Here is an 18,151-nt window from a genome sequence, read left to right on the forward strand (position 1 = left end):
TCAGTGTTTTCTGGCATGCTCCCTTGCAATTGGGAATAATTCCATCAATCCCGTGAACACACAGACCAGGTATATGCTAGAGACCCATTTTCCAGGTACGTTAATTTGGTACATGCATTACATGTTCAATTAAATTGGTACACTTTCACCTGTAGTCAATTTATCATGAATAATTTGTCAAGTCTTGATTGTCGTGAAGATTAGAGAAACCTCCGTCCACAAGTACCACACAAGAGAAAGTAACATCACTCTATGTGCGATCCTTGAGGCCACAGGTGGGAGATGCTTGAAGACCTGAACCACGTAACACTGGAACCCCAAGGCCACTGTAAAGCAAAATGCCAATTAGCACCAAATGATCACAGTAGGAAATGTGTACATAAAGGACTATGACTGGTTTACCTAGCAATGGCAGTGATCTTGTTGCTAACCACACAGGGCCGGGGGTGGTTCCGTGGGGGGAGCATGTGAGCAGCATCCCAGATGGAAGTAGGGTGAGTTGAAACGACTCACAGCGGTGTGTAGCAAACACTGACTGGCCCACCTGCAGCTGAAGCTGGAGAAAACGAGGAGGTCCGTGAAAACAATCCTGAAGTTTGCCAGAGGAATACAAAGAGCGGGAGCAGGACGCCAAGACGAAAGGGAAATCCAAAAGAAGTCCGAGTCGCAATTCCGAGGTCAAGAAGTCTGTGAAATCAGAGCACAAAGTCACAACAGAAGGGCAAATCCAAACAGAGTCCGTGTAAGAAATCCAAAGTTGTGAGGTCCGTGAAGCAAGAACAAACAGTAATCGCCGTGCAGAGTTCCAAGGAAACGGCTGTGAAGCAAAGAGTAGCGGGCGAATTACTGCTTAAGTACTGACTGCTTCCGCGTCACGTGACACACAGCCGTATCATGTGACCGAGAACCAACTGTAACGTGACACGGACGCGATCGTCCACGCATGCCTTCCCCAATGCGCCATGGCAACCACCAGTGAAAGAAGGCGTACAATCGGGGCTGAACATGGCGCCTGCTGCGCCCCGAATAGGTGACCCGGCCCAGAAGGAAAGGGGGAATCTGCTGCTCACGTGACCCCTGCCATACGTGAGAAGCAGAGGAGGGAGGTGTTGGGTCCGGGAGTGCTATGGGGCACCTAGATGTTGTAGGGACATGTGTGGGAGTGTGGTGTGTGACAGACGGGAGCGTGACAAACAATTGTACATTTTGTATTTAACATGGATTCCAATTGATTGAGGTCTGTATTTGTAGGCCTCCTTTGTTTTTCTTTATGCTTCTAAAATACTTAAACTAAGTATATTGAGTGCCCGTCACAAACGCAGCTTAATTTCAATAACTGCCAATGCTGAAATACGTTTTTTGTTTACATAGATACCAGATAATGAAGAGGAAGAGAAACCAACCTCCTCGAGTAATCCTGTATTGGACCTTGAGCTAGCAGAGGAGAAATTGCCGATGACCCTCTCACGACAAGAGGTAAAGTAAACTAAACCCATGGGTCCCCCAAGGCACCATTTTATTGCCAGTTCATTCTCTGACCCGTACGTGCAGAACATAGATTATAGAAATATTTCATTTGATCTTATAATTCATTATCATAAAGAAATGCATTGTTTTTTTTCTGTAATCCTTCTTTAAAAGTTAGAAAGGAAGCTAGGGTGCCCATGTCTGCATGGAAGACCTGTTACAGTTTATTTCAGTACTGTAAGCATCTGCCTATTATAATCCACATTTTGTGTGCATATAGTATTGGAAAACGCCTGCTGAATACCCAGCGTGTTTCTCATAAATTTCATTTATAGACTAGACAATGTGGTTCATGTTGCAAGACACTTTACATAAGAAAAACGTTTTTCGCTCTAACCTTTGTTTTCCTCCGTGAAAATTCAGAAAATGTGAAAGGCAGTTAGTAATGCGATAGACTTTGCATTAGGGAACTCCTTTGTTTGAATTGATTGTGTATAAACAATGGCATCCACAGCATATGTAGACCATACAATCGTGTTACTCTTCCACTAAAATATGTATTTTAACCAAAACTGGTGATAGTCTCCACTCTATTAAACTGAGTTTCCAGGGATCGAAATAAGGATTTGATTAGCAGGAGCTAAAAGCAGCTCCCGGGTATCCGGCATCACCCATTAACAGGAGCTACTGCTAGAAACCAGGAACTATTAAATGGTGTGCTGCACATTTAAATCCCACACAAGATGCACACTATAACTTTGTCTCAATTAAATATCACCCATCAGGCTTTAAACATCTTCTGGATGTGTCCTAGTGCTCATTTATGCACATTCTAAATGCACAGGATTAATGTCCTATGTATATATGTGTATGGCCCCAGTTGGCCTGTAGCTGTTGGTTTGAAGCCAACCGGGCTCTCCTGGGCTATAACGAGGAGCTACGTAGCTCCCAGGTTCCCTCAATTTCAAACACTGATTTTCTTCTCCTCTTTGGACTTAACATTGTGCGTTTGTTGTTCGTTTAGTGATTCCCTTGTTAATGCATGGTCCATTAAGACTGAGTAAGTGATGATAGCCTCACAGAACAGTATTTATTTTTAAATTGACATGTGCAGGTAATTCGGCGGTTGAGAGAACGAGGGGAACCCGTGCGATTGTTTGCTGAAACGGATTATGATGCATTTCAACGACTGAGGAAGATAGAAATATTAGCACCAGAAGTTAACAAGGTACGGTCTGGAAGCATGTCTGGTGTCTCCATTTACTGCAGTTGGTTCACTCTAAGAAACCTAATGTGTCTTATGGGTGGGCCTAAATCTTGATGGATTGAACAGAACATCCACTTGATCTCGATTTTGTGATCTGTAAAATGCTGGCAGGGATTTGAACGCAGCACATTAACTTGCAGTGTTCCTGTGTTTATAAAATCCTCAGTTGCGTATACACGATGGGCCTATGCACTTTTGCATTTATTGACTGATGCCTTGCTGGACGTATTCCGTTGCAGGTAGGGCGTAACTAATGTCAGGAACCCATTCTAAACGTGGAGCAGTGGTGCAGGCAGGCATGTGTTCCCTTAATTAACCTTTGTTCAGCCCTCGCCCCACTATGCTCAGGTGTTAACTTCTGCGGTACACAGAGAGGGATGAGGGAGGTGCAGATTATGAAAGGACAAGATGGCAGGTATCGGGATTCTTTTGGAAGCTGGTGATAGACCGTACACAAGTATTGGTATTATTTTGGCGTGTGGAGGTAGTCAGGGTATCTGGTATTAAAAAACGGTTGGAGTGGGGGGCATGGTTCAGAAATCTAGATTTGGTGGATTATTTTGTAGTTGGGGATCAAAACCCCAACTATGGGATTTGTTTGCAGGTGGAGGCAGGGTTTCCGTAAAGGGGTATTTGGAAGTTGGCTTTGTGTGCTGGCAAAGTATGTGAATAAACCCAGCGCAACAGGATGAAATGCTTTGTGTAATTTGATGAGTGCGTATTTTGTGGGTATAGGGGGCAGCATGGCAGGTATCGGGTGAATGGAAGGTGGTACGGGTAGTAGTCAAGACGTATCTGTTGGGGGTGTTTTCCTAAACTCTACCTGTGGGAAGACTTTTTATAAAACGATCCCTTGGTATACAGGCCCCTACTACTCAAGGTTTTGGTAGTATGGTAGAGTAGCCAGGCTTATCTTAGGAGGGAGATGTGAGCTGTAGGTAAGTACAATTAACCCAGTAAATACATAGGCCCAGAGAAACTCTTACACACTGTTATAGTAACAAATATATTTATTTTATGTACACAATGTAAGGACATCTTCAGGTAAGTATTGTTTTAACTCGCCAACACAATAGAAAACCAATGCAATACTTCTGGTCAGTAAACCACATGTAAAAGACTTAATAGAATGGTGATATGGAATTCAAGGTCCGTAAAAACTACTTTGTAGTGCGCTTTGTAGAATATTCTGTTTCAGCGATGAAATAAAGTTACGAGACCAGCATAAGCAGTTAAGTAATCTTCTACACTTGCATTACTTTCTTTAGAGAGGCCTTGGGCTTTAGCAGTCCTTCCCTATCTAGGTATGAGATTGTCCCAGAGTCAGAAGGGGACACTGGCCATCAGTGGCCAGTTGTAGGTAGAACAGCATAAGACACGAGCTGTAGAAAAGTCAGAGTTACAGAGGATTCCTCTGTAACGAGTAAGTACTGAGATTTTGTAGGTAAAAAGTGTTCAGGGACTTTGTAGAGAGCTCCCTGAATGGGCACAAGCATTGAGCCTGGGTGAACGTGTATGGGTGAACACCCAAACGCACAAATTACTACCCTAGCAAAACCGGAGCAGCAGAATGACTCTGGGTAAGTATTACCTCGAGTCTCACAGTACCTCAGCTGTGAAGAAGATGATGCATGTGGACTCTCTCGCAATGCAGCGGCTGCAGGACCCGGTCACAGTATCCTTGGTCTTATGACGAAAGAAGGGACAGTGGAAGGGATTTTGCAGCAGCAGTCGTGTGGAAAGGCTCCCAGCAAAGGATTCTTCATGGCTTCTTGCAGCTATTGATTTTGGCCACCTTTTTAAGACGCCGAATGAGGAACGGTTACTGCCCGGTCGATTCTCAGTCCAGCACTCTGGTGAGGGAGCTTCAAGGAGTTGAATCTTGCCTATTGCGCTCTGGAAGGAGTTCATCAAAGATTTGGGAGGATTCTGAAGAGGATGCACTGCGCAATGGTTGCAAGTACCAGGGTATTGGTGATTTGCAGCTCAAGAAGGTTGTAGGTTGTCATGGGATGGCTCAAATTGCAGGTTATCTCAAGGCTGATTATGCCCACCAGCCCAAAGGAAGGAGTCGTCCTCTTCAGAGCCCCTTTGTTGCATGGAAAGAAGGGTCAGCAGAGCAGAGGTCACTCTGGCATTTCCGGTCACTGAAAGTAGCTGCCGGTGTATTTGTTTCTTCCTCTTAAGATTTAGTTTCAGTGGTTGACTCTGTCTGTGCACCAGGAATCCAACCTCTTATCCAAGAATCCAGCCAATCAGTATTTATGCTACATTCAAACTTTGGGTGGCGGCTGTCTTTTCAGGGCAGCCAGCCTCCCAGTTGGAACTGGTTCCAGGCAGGCATGCCGGAAGACAACGTTTCTGTATCCTCCCCTGCTTCCTGTCCTCAGACACACTGGTGCCTTAGCAGGCTTCTCAAAGGAGTCCTGCCGAAGGCAAAAGTCAAACCAGGACCTCCCCCGACCAAGCACAGCAGAAGAAGGACCAAGAAAGGACAAGCAACCAAGAAATGGCAACAAAAGGAAACGGTCACGCTTTTGGATCAATGGTGACCCATCTGTGCATTACTGCGGCTATTAGCCCAGCCTTGGGTAACAATTACAAAACCCAGGGGAACATGTGTTATGACAAGGAGTATAATATAAACTAAAAAGGGAAGCCCTGCTTCAAAAGTAAAGTATGGAGAGACACAAAAATGACTCCCATAGGCAGAGAAAGGATTTGTGAGTGGGGTCTGGGGGGGGGGAGGTCCCCCCTCACCCAGGTACATAGACAAACGATCCACAAGTCTTGCAAAAAAGAGCTGGGTGTCTTGCAGGTGAGGCGATTTGGCATAAAAATTGGAAATCTACCTAACCGTGATGAACGGGTATCATTGTTGTTAGTGACTTGTACTTCTAATGTCATTTATCTTTTGCCCATATTCATTGTTTTTTCTATAAATAATTTGATTTGACACATGCAGGTGGTGGAAGTGCGTTTTGTTCATTGAGATATTGTAGAGGCTAAGTCTGGATATTTAGGACTGTACTGTCTCGCTCTAGCATGGGTATGAGCAGTGTAATCCTCTTCTCTCTAATAAGAGTTGTATTGCATATGGGAATTTGTACTCATCACTAATAACTAGTGAGTGATCATTTGCTCTTCATTAGAAAGAAATAGTATTCGGTGTGCATCTGGAGAACTGACATTCATGCCAGGGGCCTGTGACATTTATGCCAGCCTAATTGCTTGCAACATGAAGTTTGTAGCCTTGCATCAGTGGCCATGGGCTGGTTGACGGGTGGCAAGGGGGGAGCTTGGAAGAAAGTGTTTACCAATCTCTACTTAATAAAAAATGTACTTGTGTGAAAGCAGAACATAAGATTGCACATATTGATTGTCAGTGAATTGCACACTTGTATTCTCAGGGATTGAGGAATGACCTGAAGGCCGCCATGGATAAGATAGACCAACAGTACTTGAATGAATTAGTGGCGGGACCAGAGCCAGGAGAAGAGGATACCCAGAACGACCTGAAAGTCCATGAGGAGAACACCACAATTGAAGAATTGGAGGTAGATAAAGTCAAATCTAGGTTACTTAGTTTTATTAAATGCTTCCGTTTTATGTTTAGAATTCAGCATTTCAGTAAAAATATGTTTGCGCTAAATACCATGGGTTCTTGTGTGAAATGTTAACTTTGAACATGTTCCTGGATTTTTCCTTTCACCAGACAACAGGCAGGGAACATTTAGGAACATCTTTAAATCCAAAAGCACTTGCATGGTTTTCCTAAACAATAGTGATTTATAGCTTCAGCTCATGAAACTATAATACACTACCATGATTAGATTATGGAACCTTATAATCCATGATAGTGCTTGCCTTTACTCTCAGAAGAAAGCCTGCAATAGAACATTTGCGACGAGTTGCACAATGTATGCTTGTTTTGTTTAGCAACAGTGTTCTGTCATTTATTTTTTCCTACCCCCATCTTCTGCCGTATTGGCTTCCTATATTCACTGTGCCAAGATTGCAGACATAGTGGCCCCTTTGAAATCAAAAAGTAGGGAGTCAGTTGCACGGTATTCAGAACTTGTGATATTTTCTAAAAAAGAAATTGTCGAGCAGAATCCAGCTGACAACACCTACTCGCAAATTCTACTCTGTGGAGGGGTTCTGAGAAGCCAACCTAAAGGTGCAACCAGTTTCACTCTAAATTTGTTGACCACAGTGACAGTGGTAAGAGTGGCTGAGCAGTTAGGCTTAGACTGGAGAGAAGGCAGACGTGGTCTGCAGTACAGTTAACGAGCAATCTATGTTGGCTACAGAGGGCCACACAGATAAGTGCAAATATAATTTATTAAACCCAACACAAGCAAGCATTAAGTTCAACCCACTACTGCCAAGTAAAATCACCATGTACATCCATAGTTTGGTAACATCAAAATGGGTACTGGCCACTTCAGAATTCAACACAGTTATAACAATATACACGGCAAAGTAGTTACAGCGAGGGTTTAGGGGGTGGGATCAGCGTAGTTTTGCAAGCCTTAACATGTCTCGTATATTTCACCACAAAAGAAACATGCTTAGGAAGTCCATGCCTACTCTTTTCAGAGTTCAGTCTGTTGCAGGCAGGTGATCTTATGTAGGTGTTTGTACATAGTCACTGTAAAACGATCCCAGGCAGACCTCCAGTTACGGAAGGGGTAGACCACGATTACCTAGGCCATAGATGGCCGAAGAGTGGACTCCTGACCTAGGCCTCATTTTGTACATCCCTGTCAGATAGCTACTTTTTAAATATGGGCTTGTGCCCAATACAAGCCAGTGAAAAGAGGTGCACTTCTGACTTGCGACCCCACAGGAACCATGGTACAGGGAATGGGAAGTTATGGGGGGCTGAGGGGTGGTGAAGTGGTTCACCATGGATGAAACTGCTGAAGGGTCAAAGGCTGTGGGTTCCCAGCTTCCTCTGATGTTTAGGGTTAGGCCATTCCATTGCAGATAATTCTGGGCAGGGTGTAGCTTGCTCAGTTCCAGGTTGAGAAGCAGAGGAATATTCTGCAGGAGCAGCAAGAGTCCCAGAGACCAGGGTCTCGGTCTGAGTCCCAGGACAAGATTGGCAGATCATCAGTAGCATTCCTGTCAGAATTGAAGTTCTTGCAGGCCCTTCCTCGAGGGGAGAGGTGGCAGTAACAGGTTTTCGATGTCCCATCAGGGGTTTGATTGGTGAAAGAGGGATGCATTGGATCCCTTGAAGCCAAATTCCGCTGCAGAGGGTGAACAGGGAGATTTAGGAAGCCTGGTCTGCTTTCTATTTCCATTGTTCGTCATACATAATAAGGATTTGGATAGTGAACTGAACTGCAAGCGGGTACAACAAAAGCAGATAAGCAGAGAGGGGGATAAGTTGGGGAGTTCATGGTGTGGGCTGAGTGGGAGGAGAGGACGGGGGTGCTGAGCCCCCTTTGGGGGAGGCAGATGTGAAAGCAGGAGAGTAGTATGGTATGTACAGGGCCATTGGGGCAGAGATAGTGGGACGGGGTATTGGGGATATTTAGGTGTATAGGGGTTGCAAGGCACCTGCCACCCACTCCTCATTATGCAGTAGAGTCAGGGGAAGGGGCACGCATGCATTTTGGGAAGTGGATTCGGTGGCAGAGGTCGTGGCAGAGGTGTTCTGCGGGAGGATTCGGTGGGTGGGTCTGTACAATAGTGTAGTTCACTTCCAGGAAGGCTCATACTAAATGCGGGCCCAGTGACGAGAACGACCTTGACAAAGCAGTGGATGCACTGCAGGGCTTCAGGCTAGTTTGTCCCACCAGTCCAGAGGAGGAAGGCATCCAGTTCATGTCTTCCCAGTCAATTTGAAGGCAAAGGTGCAAAACGCAGTTGGCTTGGCCAGTGCTGGTTGCAACAGTAGTACAGTGTCTGGCAGGCCTTTCTCTTCTGCTTGGATCTTGTGGTTGATCTTGTAAGACTCTGGGTTATTTTCTATTATCCAAAAAGCAGGCTTGGGGTTTCCCCAGGCCTCCTGTGGAAGGACCTGCAACATTCAAAGAGGTGGAGGCTTTCCAATCTGCCTCACATTCTGCCAAGAAACAAGACATGCTCTGGATTGCATCCCGACCGTCTCAAAACTCCGTTTCAGACAGTTCATGCATGCAAAGTATGGACTGTGATGCCAGAGCTGGACTACGAGGAATGTGCATGCCCATATGTGTGGACATTTTTGTCATGAAAAGAAGGGAATCGGGTCAACAACGGAGATTGCACCTTGGACAGGATGTGTACCGCGAGCAGCAGCCATTTTCAGTACATGGTACTCAAAGTGCATTATTTTAAAGGTGCAGGGCTGTGCACTGGGAAAAGGGTAAACAGCTGTTTACTGCCACCAGCTATCATATAGGTCATTGGCTTGTTAATCAAAGAAAAGTAAAAAGAATTATGTGTTCTTTTAGCACTCCACCAAAGGTGGCTTGTGCTACACTGTAAAAATGGAGGTGAAATGCAAAGGGAGAGATATTGCCTGCACTGGTAGCCATAGGAACTGGTCAGTGGTTTAAAAGCAAAATCAAAGAAGAAGGTGAGTAAAGGTAAGGGGACTCATAGGCCTCAAACATTCGTAAGGATACAGACAAAAAACATGGAAGTCAATTGAGGAAAGTTGCAAAAAGAAAGGGTTCTTAATACTGGGATAGGGAGGCAAATCTGGTAAATTGACGGTTGTCTGAATGCATACTTTTGGAATTTGAAACGTTCTCAGGCTACCTATCGGAATTAATCAGCCATCTAGAATAACTGTTGTACTATATGATTGGTTCTTTTTCATAGGCTCTTGGAGAATCTTTGGGACAAGGCGATGATGATAAAGACATGGACAGCATTACCAAAGTCATGAAGGTACCTAACTTAAAAATCTACTGGTTCGCCTATAATGAAGCACATTGCCCAGCCCTGAATAGTATGGTTTGTTCTTTGTTTTACACTGATGTCACTAACAGGGCAGTGGGAATGGGGTTCGTATAAAGAAAAGTGTTTTTGTGAGTAAATACAATTTGAAACATTTGAAATATCCTTGAGATGCAGTGAACACGAATTGCTGTGTTCCCATCCCATTCCCTCAGAATCTTGAAAAAGCCTAAGGGCAAAAACGTTCACCACACGAAGGAGCGGTGGCCATGACAATATTGTAAGGTGATCGCAGGCCTCCAGATAAGGTGCGTACAAGGCCTTTTTACGCATGAAAAGCTTGTAAATACAACAGCTTTATTATTTTCCTGTGTACATTTACACATAAGTTTAGAGCAGAGGGCAGAGCAAAGGTCAGGTTACTTGGCAGAAACCAGAAGGCTTCTTTTGATTTTTATCTACATGGATGGCTGTCAGAATGGACCTTCTTTGCTTCTGGGGTCCCACACTCTGTTGAGGGGGCTCTGGCTTGTTCAGTGCTGCTTCCTGGGAGTCCAGAGGATCTTCCTGGAGCTCTTGGTCAACTTAAAAGCAACACACACAATCTGGTGTTCCTCACCATGGCTATTCGGTTTCCACCAGCAACTCTGTGGAAATTCAACTGGCTCTGAGAAGATATACAGGTGGCTTACTTTGGAGTTCATTGGTCCCACCAACTCAAGGGGAGAAGTCGTCCTTGCAGGGGCTTTTCTGTCGATACGAATTTGGAGTTTCAGCACAGCAGCAGGGCTTCATCGGGTAAACCAACGGTCCAGGAGTTGCAGCAGGCGTCCTCTTCAAGTTCTTCTTTGGTTCCTTTGTCCAGTGGTCGACTCTGCCTTCCAAGCCTAAAGCCTCGCCTTTTACTCAGTTCTCTCCCATTAATTCCAGCCTAACTCCAGCAGGGTGGCTGTCCTTGCCGGAACAGTCAGCCGGCCAATCAGCGCAGAGTGCATTTGTGTCTCGTAGGAGACTAAGCACTGGGAGTTTCGGGCACCTCCCTCACTTCCTGCCCACCACAGACACCCTGGAGCCAGAGGCGGGCTTCACTCGTGAATCCCGCCAAAGGCAAAGCGAACAATGGGACCAAACCTGGTTTGGCGCGCAGCGTAAATCTCAAGGAGGACCATTCCACAAAGAAATGGGGGAAGGGGAGGGGAAAGAAGGCCCGGGCCATTTTGACAAAAATGGCACCCACGGGTGCTTTATTGCTGCTGCGACCGCAGCCCGCAGTAAATGCACACCATGGTAGCCATTCAGTGAGGAAAGGGTAACATAAAAATGTTACATGAGAAGCTAGACAAAATAACCCCTCCAGCACCCTAGGGTCTATAAAGTTACAAATGTAAGTAAAGTCAATTTCACTTTACTGTTCTTGGAAACAGTAGTTTAGCCAAGAGAAGGTATTTAAACCTTTTGAAAATCTGAAAGATGTCCCTGTGCCACTGGTCTAAAGGCTCTGTGTGACACAAAGTAAAAGATGATGCCTATGGAGTTTGTCAGACTCCATAACCAAAAGAAACAGAGTTCAAAAATCCCATTAAAATACATGAGAGAGTGGGGAAAAAGAGTCTCACTCTCTCAAGGTTAAAAAAAATCTAGTCCTCAAAATCCAGCAAATTTGCTGGGTGATGGAGGGAATTTGCACATTTCTGAGAAATAACACTGACAGGTGCCTTAGTTAGCTTGCGTTCATTGTGGGAAAACCCATAGTTTAAGGAAAGTTGCATTTGTTGACTAAAACCCATTAAATGAAAGATACAAACCTCTGTCCTCCTTCTGACCCACCACAGAGGGTGCAATCTAAAAGCTGGTCAAATGTGTTTGCAGACATGTGGAAATATTTGGATTAAAAATACTGATAATGGCTTTCTCTGAAATAATTTGAAAAATGGTATGGCAGCATTGCAAACGGTTGCAGGCTTTTGACTTCTTTATGAGCAGTGCGCAGAACGTTTAACTGTGAATCTCTTTAGCTCTGAATCTTGGTCTGTGACCAGCCCTGCCCTTTGTGGGATAACTGGATGGTCACATTTGTATTTGAAAGACATCCAACAGAGTTCTTTGTGTGCCGCTTTTGTCCCAAAATAAACAGCCCTTTTGAACTGGAGTTTGTTTCCACTCTGTTTGACATGCTCACAAAACATTTATTTTTCTTTAACTTGATATATTCTTTACATCATGCGTTGTATTAAGAAGCCGCAGGCCTGTGGCAAACCAGCAGATGATCTTGTCACAGATCATTTTGGTCCAGTGACTTGAAAGTACAGTTACATTCTTTCATTCAAGACTGGAACACCAAGCTAAAATCCTATCCTTTTTAACTACCAGAAGGATTTATATTTGTCAGATAGGTTTATAAAAGGGTTTCTGTACTCTTCAAGCCATCTCTATAAAACATTGTATTATTTTCACACTTTACGACCATACATTTGCACACATTTGTGTCCCTTAGAATATATGTAAATGCCAGCTTCACCACTTAGCTAGAGTGTATGATCCTGGGCAAATATGTTTCTTCACTGCTCTATCGAAATTGGGATGCAAGGTATTGGTTGATGTCAGTATGGGTTATGTCTTGCGGAGAGGCAGAATGCCACATACTGGTATTATGTTGTTGGGAACTTGAGGGGGTGGCTGGATGCTGAGAATGGGCCTTTAGTTAGCTTGACTCCTGTTTGGCTCTTAATTCATGGGCCTGGCTTCAAACTATTTGGCTCAACCACCTTCTTCACAAAAGTGTTATAAGTTGGGTGCTGTTTTACAACAAATGTTCACAATATATTGTCATTAATGCCTCTCCTTCAGGGCGGGGATCCCTTATGAAAGACACTTCTCCCTCGTCTCTGTTGACTCAGGAGAGACTTTGCTTTGTGTTGGAACTGAAGATAGTGCGATTTAGCCATGAAGACATTTTTGGCTTGATCTGTAGATCAGTTTGAAAGTTTACCCGTTTCGTTTGAATTAAAACGATTGGTTTTTGAAGCAGTATGAACACTGAAAGTTGTGAACTTAAACAATCAAGAATGGTCGCAGGGCCAAGTTATATTTGAGATATTCCTTGTCTAGGACCAAACACATTCTGCTCTACTGCAGGGGTCTGCAACCTTTGGATCACCAGATGTTTTGGACTACAATTCCCTTGATTCTTTGCCCTTCATTATTCACTCTGTATGGATGGCTGGAAGATGTAGTCCAAAACTTGGAGAACGTAAGGTTGCAGACCCTTGCTCTATTATACTGAAAAGACAACCTTTGCACTCATTCACTTTTTATATTGTATTTCATTTTATTTTTACTTGTGGTCTCAAAGTGGCGCTATCATATAAACATTATTCTCCTCTTTCTTGTAGTTTCTTCTTGGTGTGTGGGCCAAAGACTTGAATGGTAGAGAAGATTATGTGAAACGAAGTGTGCAGGGTAAACTTGCCAGCGCCACCCAGAAACAGACTGAATCGTACCTTAGACCTCTCTTCCGAAAACTGCGCAAAAGGGTGAGTAGGGGTGCCTGACATTTCTGTGTTGAAAGCTGCTTTTCTTCAAAAAGGGTATACCATTTTTGACTGAATTTGTGACAAAGAAAGAGCAGCATGTCAAAGGGAAGCTGGAGGTCACAGAAAAAACTGGCCAAACGATTTAATTTTTATACCAAATCCCCTATACCTGTGAAACCCCAGCACTTTTTGCTGGACTCCTGGATCTTCCTGAACGAGTGGGACCCTTTTCCTACTCATTCACTCTTTTGCTCGGACTATGGGAACCCTTGTTAATTATGTTCTTAGTTTTATTTTAAGGAGTCGTGCTTTCCTCCATATTTCCTAAGGCATCTGCAATTTACTTTTGCAACACACAGCTCCTTTTGTGCAGTGTTGTTGGTAGCCCTTTGGGTTTTCCTTTTTATATTCTTGTATTTTCCTTGTGATAACTAATGTTCCTAAGGAGCAGGGTATACTTGTTATCCTTCCTACCTTTCTTTTGTGAGATCAGCACACACAACCTTATGTGGAGTGCGTAGGTGTTGCACTGTATCCCCTTTCTCACTGCTCCTGTAAAATGGTGGCTGTGTTCGTTTTTTTTCACCATTTCTTGTGTGCTTGTTCCCTCTTGGTCCTTCTTATGCCGTCCTGGGTGGGGGAGGTCCTGGTTTGACGTTTGTCTTTGGTGGGAATCCTTTGTGAAGCCCTCCGAGGCTCCAGTAAGTGTGTGAGGATAGGGATCAGGGGTAGAGTCCGAAACTCTGCTGTTCTTTTGTCTTCTGGCATGCCTGCCTAGAACCAGTTCCAACTGGGAGGCGGGTTGTCCTGAAAGGACAGTCGCCCCCCAAAGTTTCAATGTAGCATGAGTGTTGATTGGCTGGGTTCCTGGATAAAAGTCGAGGATCCTGAGGCTAAAGACAAGTCGACCCCTGGAACTGAAGAACTGAAGAGGGCTACAAACCGAGATGTCTGCAGCACCTTCCAGCAACCGAGAAGCTTGCTGAAGTACAGCTGCTGTCCTGACCCTGTTTTCAAATCAACAGGGAAGCTCGTAGGAGGACGACTTCCTCTCTTGGATGGGCATAATTAGTCCTAAAAGAACCTTCAATTTGGACCATCCCTCAATGTGCTGCGACCTACCTGGGCTGCAAACCGCCACTACCAGGGAACATATGACCACTTTGTGGTGCAACGTCTTGCCGCACACTAATCCTACCGAAACCTTGGTGGACAACTCCTGGACCTCCAGCGGCAAGATTCCCACCACCACCCTCCTCCTCAAAGTCCCTTCACCAGAGTACAGATTGATTGGACGAGAACTGTTCTACATTGGTGTCTGTGGAAAGGCACCAAAACTACAGATCTGCGTTGGAGCACAAAGAATCCTTTGCTGCGAGTCCCCTCTCTCAGCTGCTGCTGTGAAATCCCTTCCGGTTCCCTCCTTTTGCCACCATGACCAAGCAACAGGAGATCGTGTCTGCGGCTGCTGCATCGCGAAGGCGCCCAGTTTCATCATCTTCATCACTCCATACTGTGGGACTCTGGGTAATCCTTAACCTTGAGTCTATTTTTCTCTCCTTTGTTGCTGGATTGCTGATTCCAGTGTTTGGCCGTACACCTTTGCCCAGGCCTAACACTTTGGCACATTCAGGGAGCCTTTCCCGAGGACCCTGAACCCTTTTTACCAACCAAAGCTTGATATTTGCTTAGAACCCCCTATAACTTTGCCTAGTCTACAACTGTGCCTTACCTGCTCTCCCTCCAATCTGACTTTGAAGAACTCATACCTAGGTAGGGATGGACTGCTCAAGACTTATGGCCGCTGTAAAGTACTAGAAGACTTGAAAAGTACATATCTGTTATTGTTGGTGTTATTTACTCACTTTATTCCCCCAACAGAATATTTTGAGTTGTTGTAACAGTGGGTTTACTTACCTTTGAATTGCTTTAATCAATCTCATACATTGTACACTGTAGTTTACTTACATGAATTATTGCACTGGTGTTCTGTTGTGTTTATTATCTTTGAAATTGTACTTACCAGAAGATTCAGCTTTGCCATGTGTATATATAAAATAAATAACTATTTTGATATAACTACAAGTGTTTCTTTGGGCCTATGTATATTCAAAGTTATTTGTACTGACATACAGCTCACATCTCCCTCCCAAGATAAGCATGACTGCTCTTCCATACTACCAATTTCGTGGGTGATAAAGGCCTACGTTATAAGTTGGGGCTCTGTATACCAAGGGAATAGTTTTATAAACTCCAGAAAAACTTCCCTAACACTAATCTGCCCAGTGAAACTACAAAAGGGAGAAATTGCTTGGACCGCTATGCAGAAAAAGTATGCTTTGTGCAACGCGTGCTCTACTTAATTTTATTTGTGTTATAACTTTTTTCCAGTCTTTTACTCCAAACTCTTCTTACAATTCATGTTGTCAAGCCAACGTATCGTGATGATTGTGTGGTGTAAAATATTATATATGACATTGAAAAATAAAATACAAGTTGCTTTTCTAGTATAAGTGTCAGTAGCTAAGTAATTTGGTTAAAAAGATATGTTGCTAAATGACCACTAGGTATGTCCATCGCAACTCTCTGATGCAGCAGAGGGCCTAAGAATGTATGTACACAGTATTCTCTGGAAGACGTGAGTTCCTCTACGTTGAACCTGTCTTTCACATGCTCCATCTCTCGAGCATGCAGAAGTATTTGATTTCACCAAGTGAAAGACCAAAGTCCCAAATGACATCAAAGATGAGACCAGCTGCATCAGAAAACCTCTGACTATAGGCTACGTTGCAAAATCTCGGATTTATCAAAATTGGTCTCAACAGAAGAAGCCTTCCACCTGCAGATTGCAGCCTGAAGAGCTGTGTAGCACACCCCACCCAGCTCACAATTAAAGATGTTTGGCTTTACTTAGGTTTACAGATAATGTGAGGTATAATTCTTTGACTCCATATTTAGGAAACTCAGTGCAAAAAGATTTTTAGGGATTGTCAGCTGATGTCTTTTTAAGCAAGAAAATGTGTTCGGTTTAAATGAGGATAATTTGCCATATAATCCAAACATTTGTAGCTGCAGTTCTTATCTGAAAGCTTATTGACAACCCAAATACAGTCTCTAGGATACTGAGGTTGAACCCTCACTGACCGCCTTTCGGAAAACCCTGAAAACGACCCTGTTCATCTAACAATTACATGGCCTAGCCCTCATAATTGTATTGTATGATGTATTATGTGGTATATCTGATCACAGGTCACTGCCTCACTGTAACCCAAGGCACAACCTGCACACATTGTAACTAAGTCTTCCTTGCAAGTAACAGTGCCACAATGCCCCTGGGCTGCCTGCGCGCTATATAAATTTAATAAATAAATAAATAAATAAATATAGCGGTCTACCAACCTCTTGGTTGGGGATGGGGGATAAAGGGATCTAGTGCTGACTCACTGTTAGGGAGAATTCTCAGACATTTTCTAATTCCCTTCTACCTTAGACACCCATCTCTTTTGCTGGACTTTAGGACTTTTAAATGTTTTATCCTGGAGAGAGCGAGACCTTTTTCCCACTCATGTATTTTTCTTTGATTTGAACAGAGATTTGTGCGCCATTCTGCCCGCAAATCCCTGTTAAATAAATGGGGATTTGCGGCCAGAAAGGCACACAAATCCTTGTTTTTCGGCGCAAACATTCTGTGTTTCTTTTGGTTTTGGAGTCTGACAAACTCCATAGAAATCATCTTTTTATATTGTGACCCACAGCACCTTCAGTGCAGTGGCACAGGGAGGTCTTTCAGATTTCCCAACGGTTTAAAAACCTTCTCTTGGTTAAACTACTATTTCCAAGAGCAGTAAAATGAGATTGACTTTACTTACCTTTTGTTACTTCGTAGATCCAGCACACACTATCTTCCATTCTTCCATAGAGTGCTGGAGGGGTTACTTGGTATCCCATTTGTCTACTTTCTCATGTAACATTTTTATGTTACCCTTTCTACAATTAATGGCTGGTGGCAGTGGTTTACTTTTTCCTACCATTGTGTTTCTCTACCGTGGGCTGTAATTGCAGCTGCGGTAAGGCACCATGGGTGCCCAATTTGTCAAAATGGCCCGGTTTTCGCCATTTCTTGTTGGAAAGGTCCTTCTTGAGAATTACTCTGCGCGCCAAACCAGGTTTGGTCCCTTTGTTCGTTTTGTCTTTGGCAGGGTTCTCTGCTGAAGCCCGCCTCTGGCTCCAGCATGTCTGGCATGGCAGGAAGCGAGGAAGGTTCCCGAAACTCCCTGTGCTTAGTCTCCTTGTTTACAAGAATGCACCCAAAAGTGATTGGCTGGCTCGCTGGCTGTCCTTCGAGGACAGCCACCCTGCTTTGTGAGTGATGGCTAGGTTGGAAATGAATGGGAGAGACTTGCATAAAAGGCAAGGTCTTTTGCAAGGAAGTCAGAGTCGACCACTGGATGAAGGAATCCGAAGAAGAACTTGGCACAGAAGCTTGCTGCAACTCCTGGACCGTTGCTTTGCCCGGTGAAGCCCTGCTGCAGCACTGAAGTTCTGAATTCGCCTCGACTAGAGAAGCCCTGCAAAGGACGACTTCTTCCCTTGGGTCAGTGGGACCAATCGACCCCAAGACGAACTCATCTGGAAATCCTATTGTTGCTGGCTGTACCTTCATTTGCTGCTGCAGGAACCGAATGCCAGGGAGAGGAACACCAGAATCATGTGCATCATTTTTAAGTCGGACCCGAGCTCCAGGAAGATCCTCGGGACTCCCCCCTCCCCCCCCCGAAGCAGGACTAGCCAAGCCTGATCTACCTCAACAAAGTGCTGCACCCCAGAAGCAAGAAAAGTCCAGAAGGGATCCGAGCCGTGGTGGTGCTATTTGCGATAAGCTGAAACCGCGAAGTGCTGCTGATCTTAACTTTGCGCATTGCTGCCGCCAACCTTCGAATCGTAGTGCAGGAGTCCCCAGACGTCCTCCCTCTTGTCCCCACGA

At 44.4% G+C, this 18,151-nt stretch overlaps 1 protein-coding gene across 2 annotated transcripts in view; it reads left to right on the plus strand.

Moving 5' to 3' along the window:
- The window catches only part of PRPF18 (pre-mRNA processing factor 18), a 55,358-nt gene that overhangs the window by 10,719 nt on the left and 26,488 nt on the right, over window positions 1–18,151 (plus strand). For both annotated transcript variants that reach the window (XM_069627885.1, XM_069627884.1), the window contains 5 exons: window positions 1,372–1,476; window positions 2,582–2,695; window positions 6,145–6,291; window positions 9,557–9,625; window positions 13,027–13,167. In XM_069627885.1, coding sequence (XP_069483986.1) covers window positions 1,372–1,476; window positions 2,582–2,695; window positions 6,145–6,291; window positions 9,557–9,625; window positions 13,027–13,167 — 576 coding nt within the window. The remainder of the gene's footprint in view (window positions 1–1,371; window positions 1,477–2,581; window positions 2,696–6,144; window positions 6,292–9,556; window positions 9,626–13,026; window positions 13,168–18,151) is intronic.

The sequence above is a fragment of the Ambystoma mexicanum genome, chromosome 12 (genome assembly GCF_040938575.1).
Source record: "Ambystoma mexicanum isolate Mex_15411 chromosome 12, UKY_AmexF1_1, whole genome shotgun sequence".
In the NCBI taxonomy this organism is placed as follows: Eukaryota; Metazoa; Chordata; class Amphibia; order Caudata; family Ambystomatidae; genus Ambystoma; species Ambystoma mexicanum.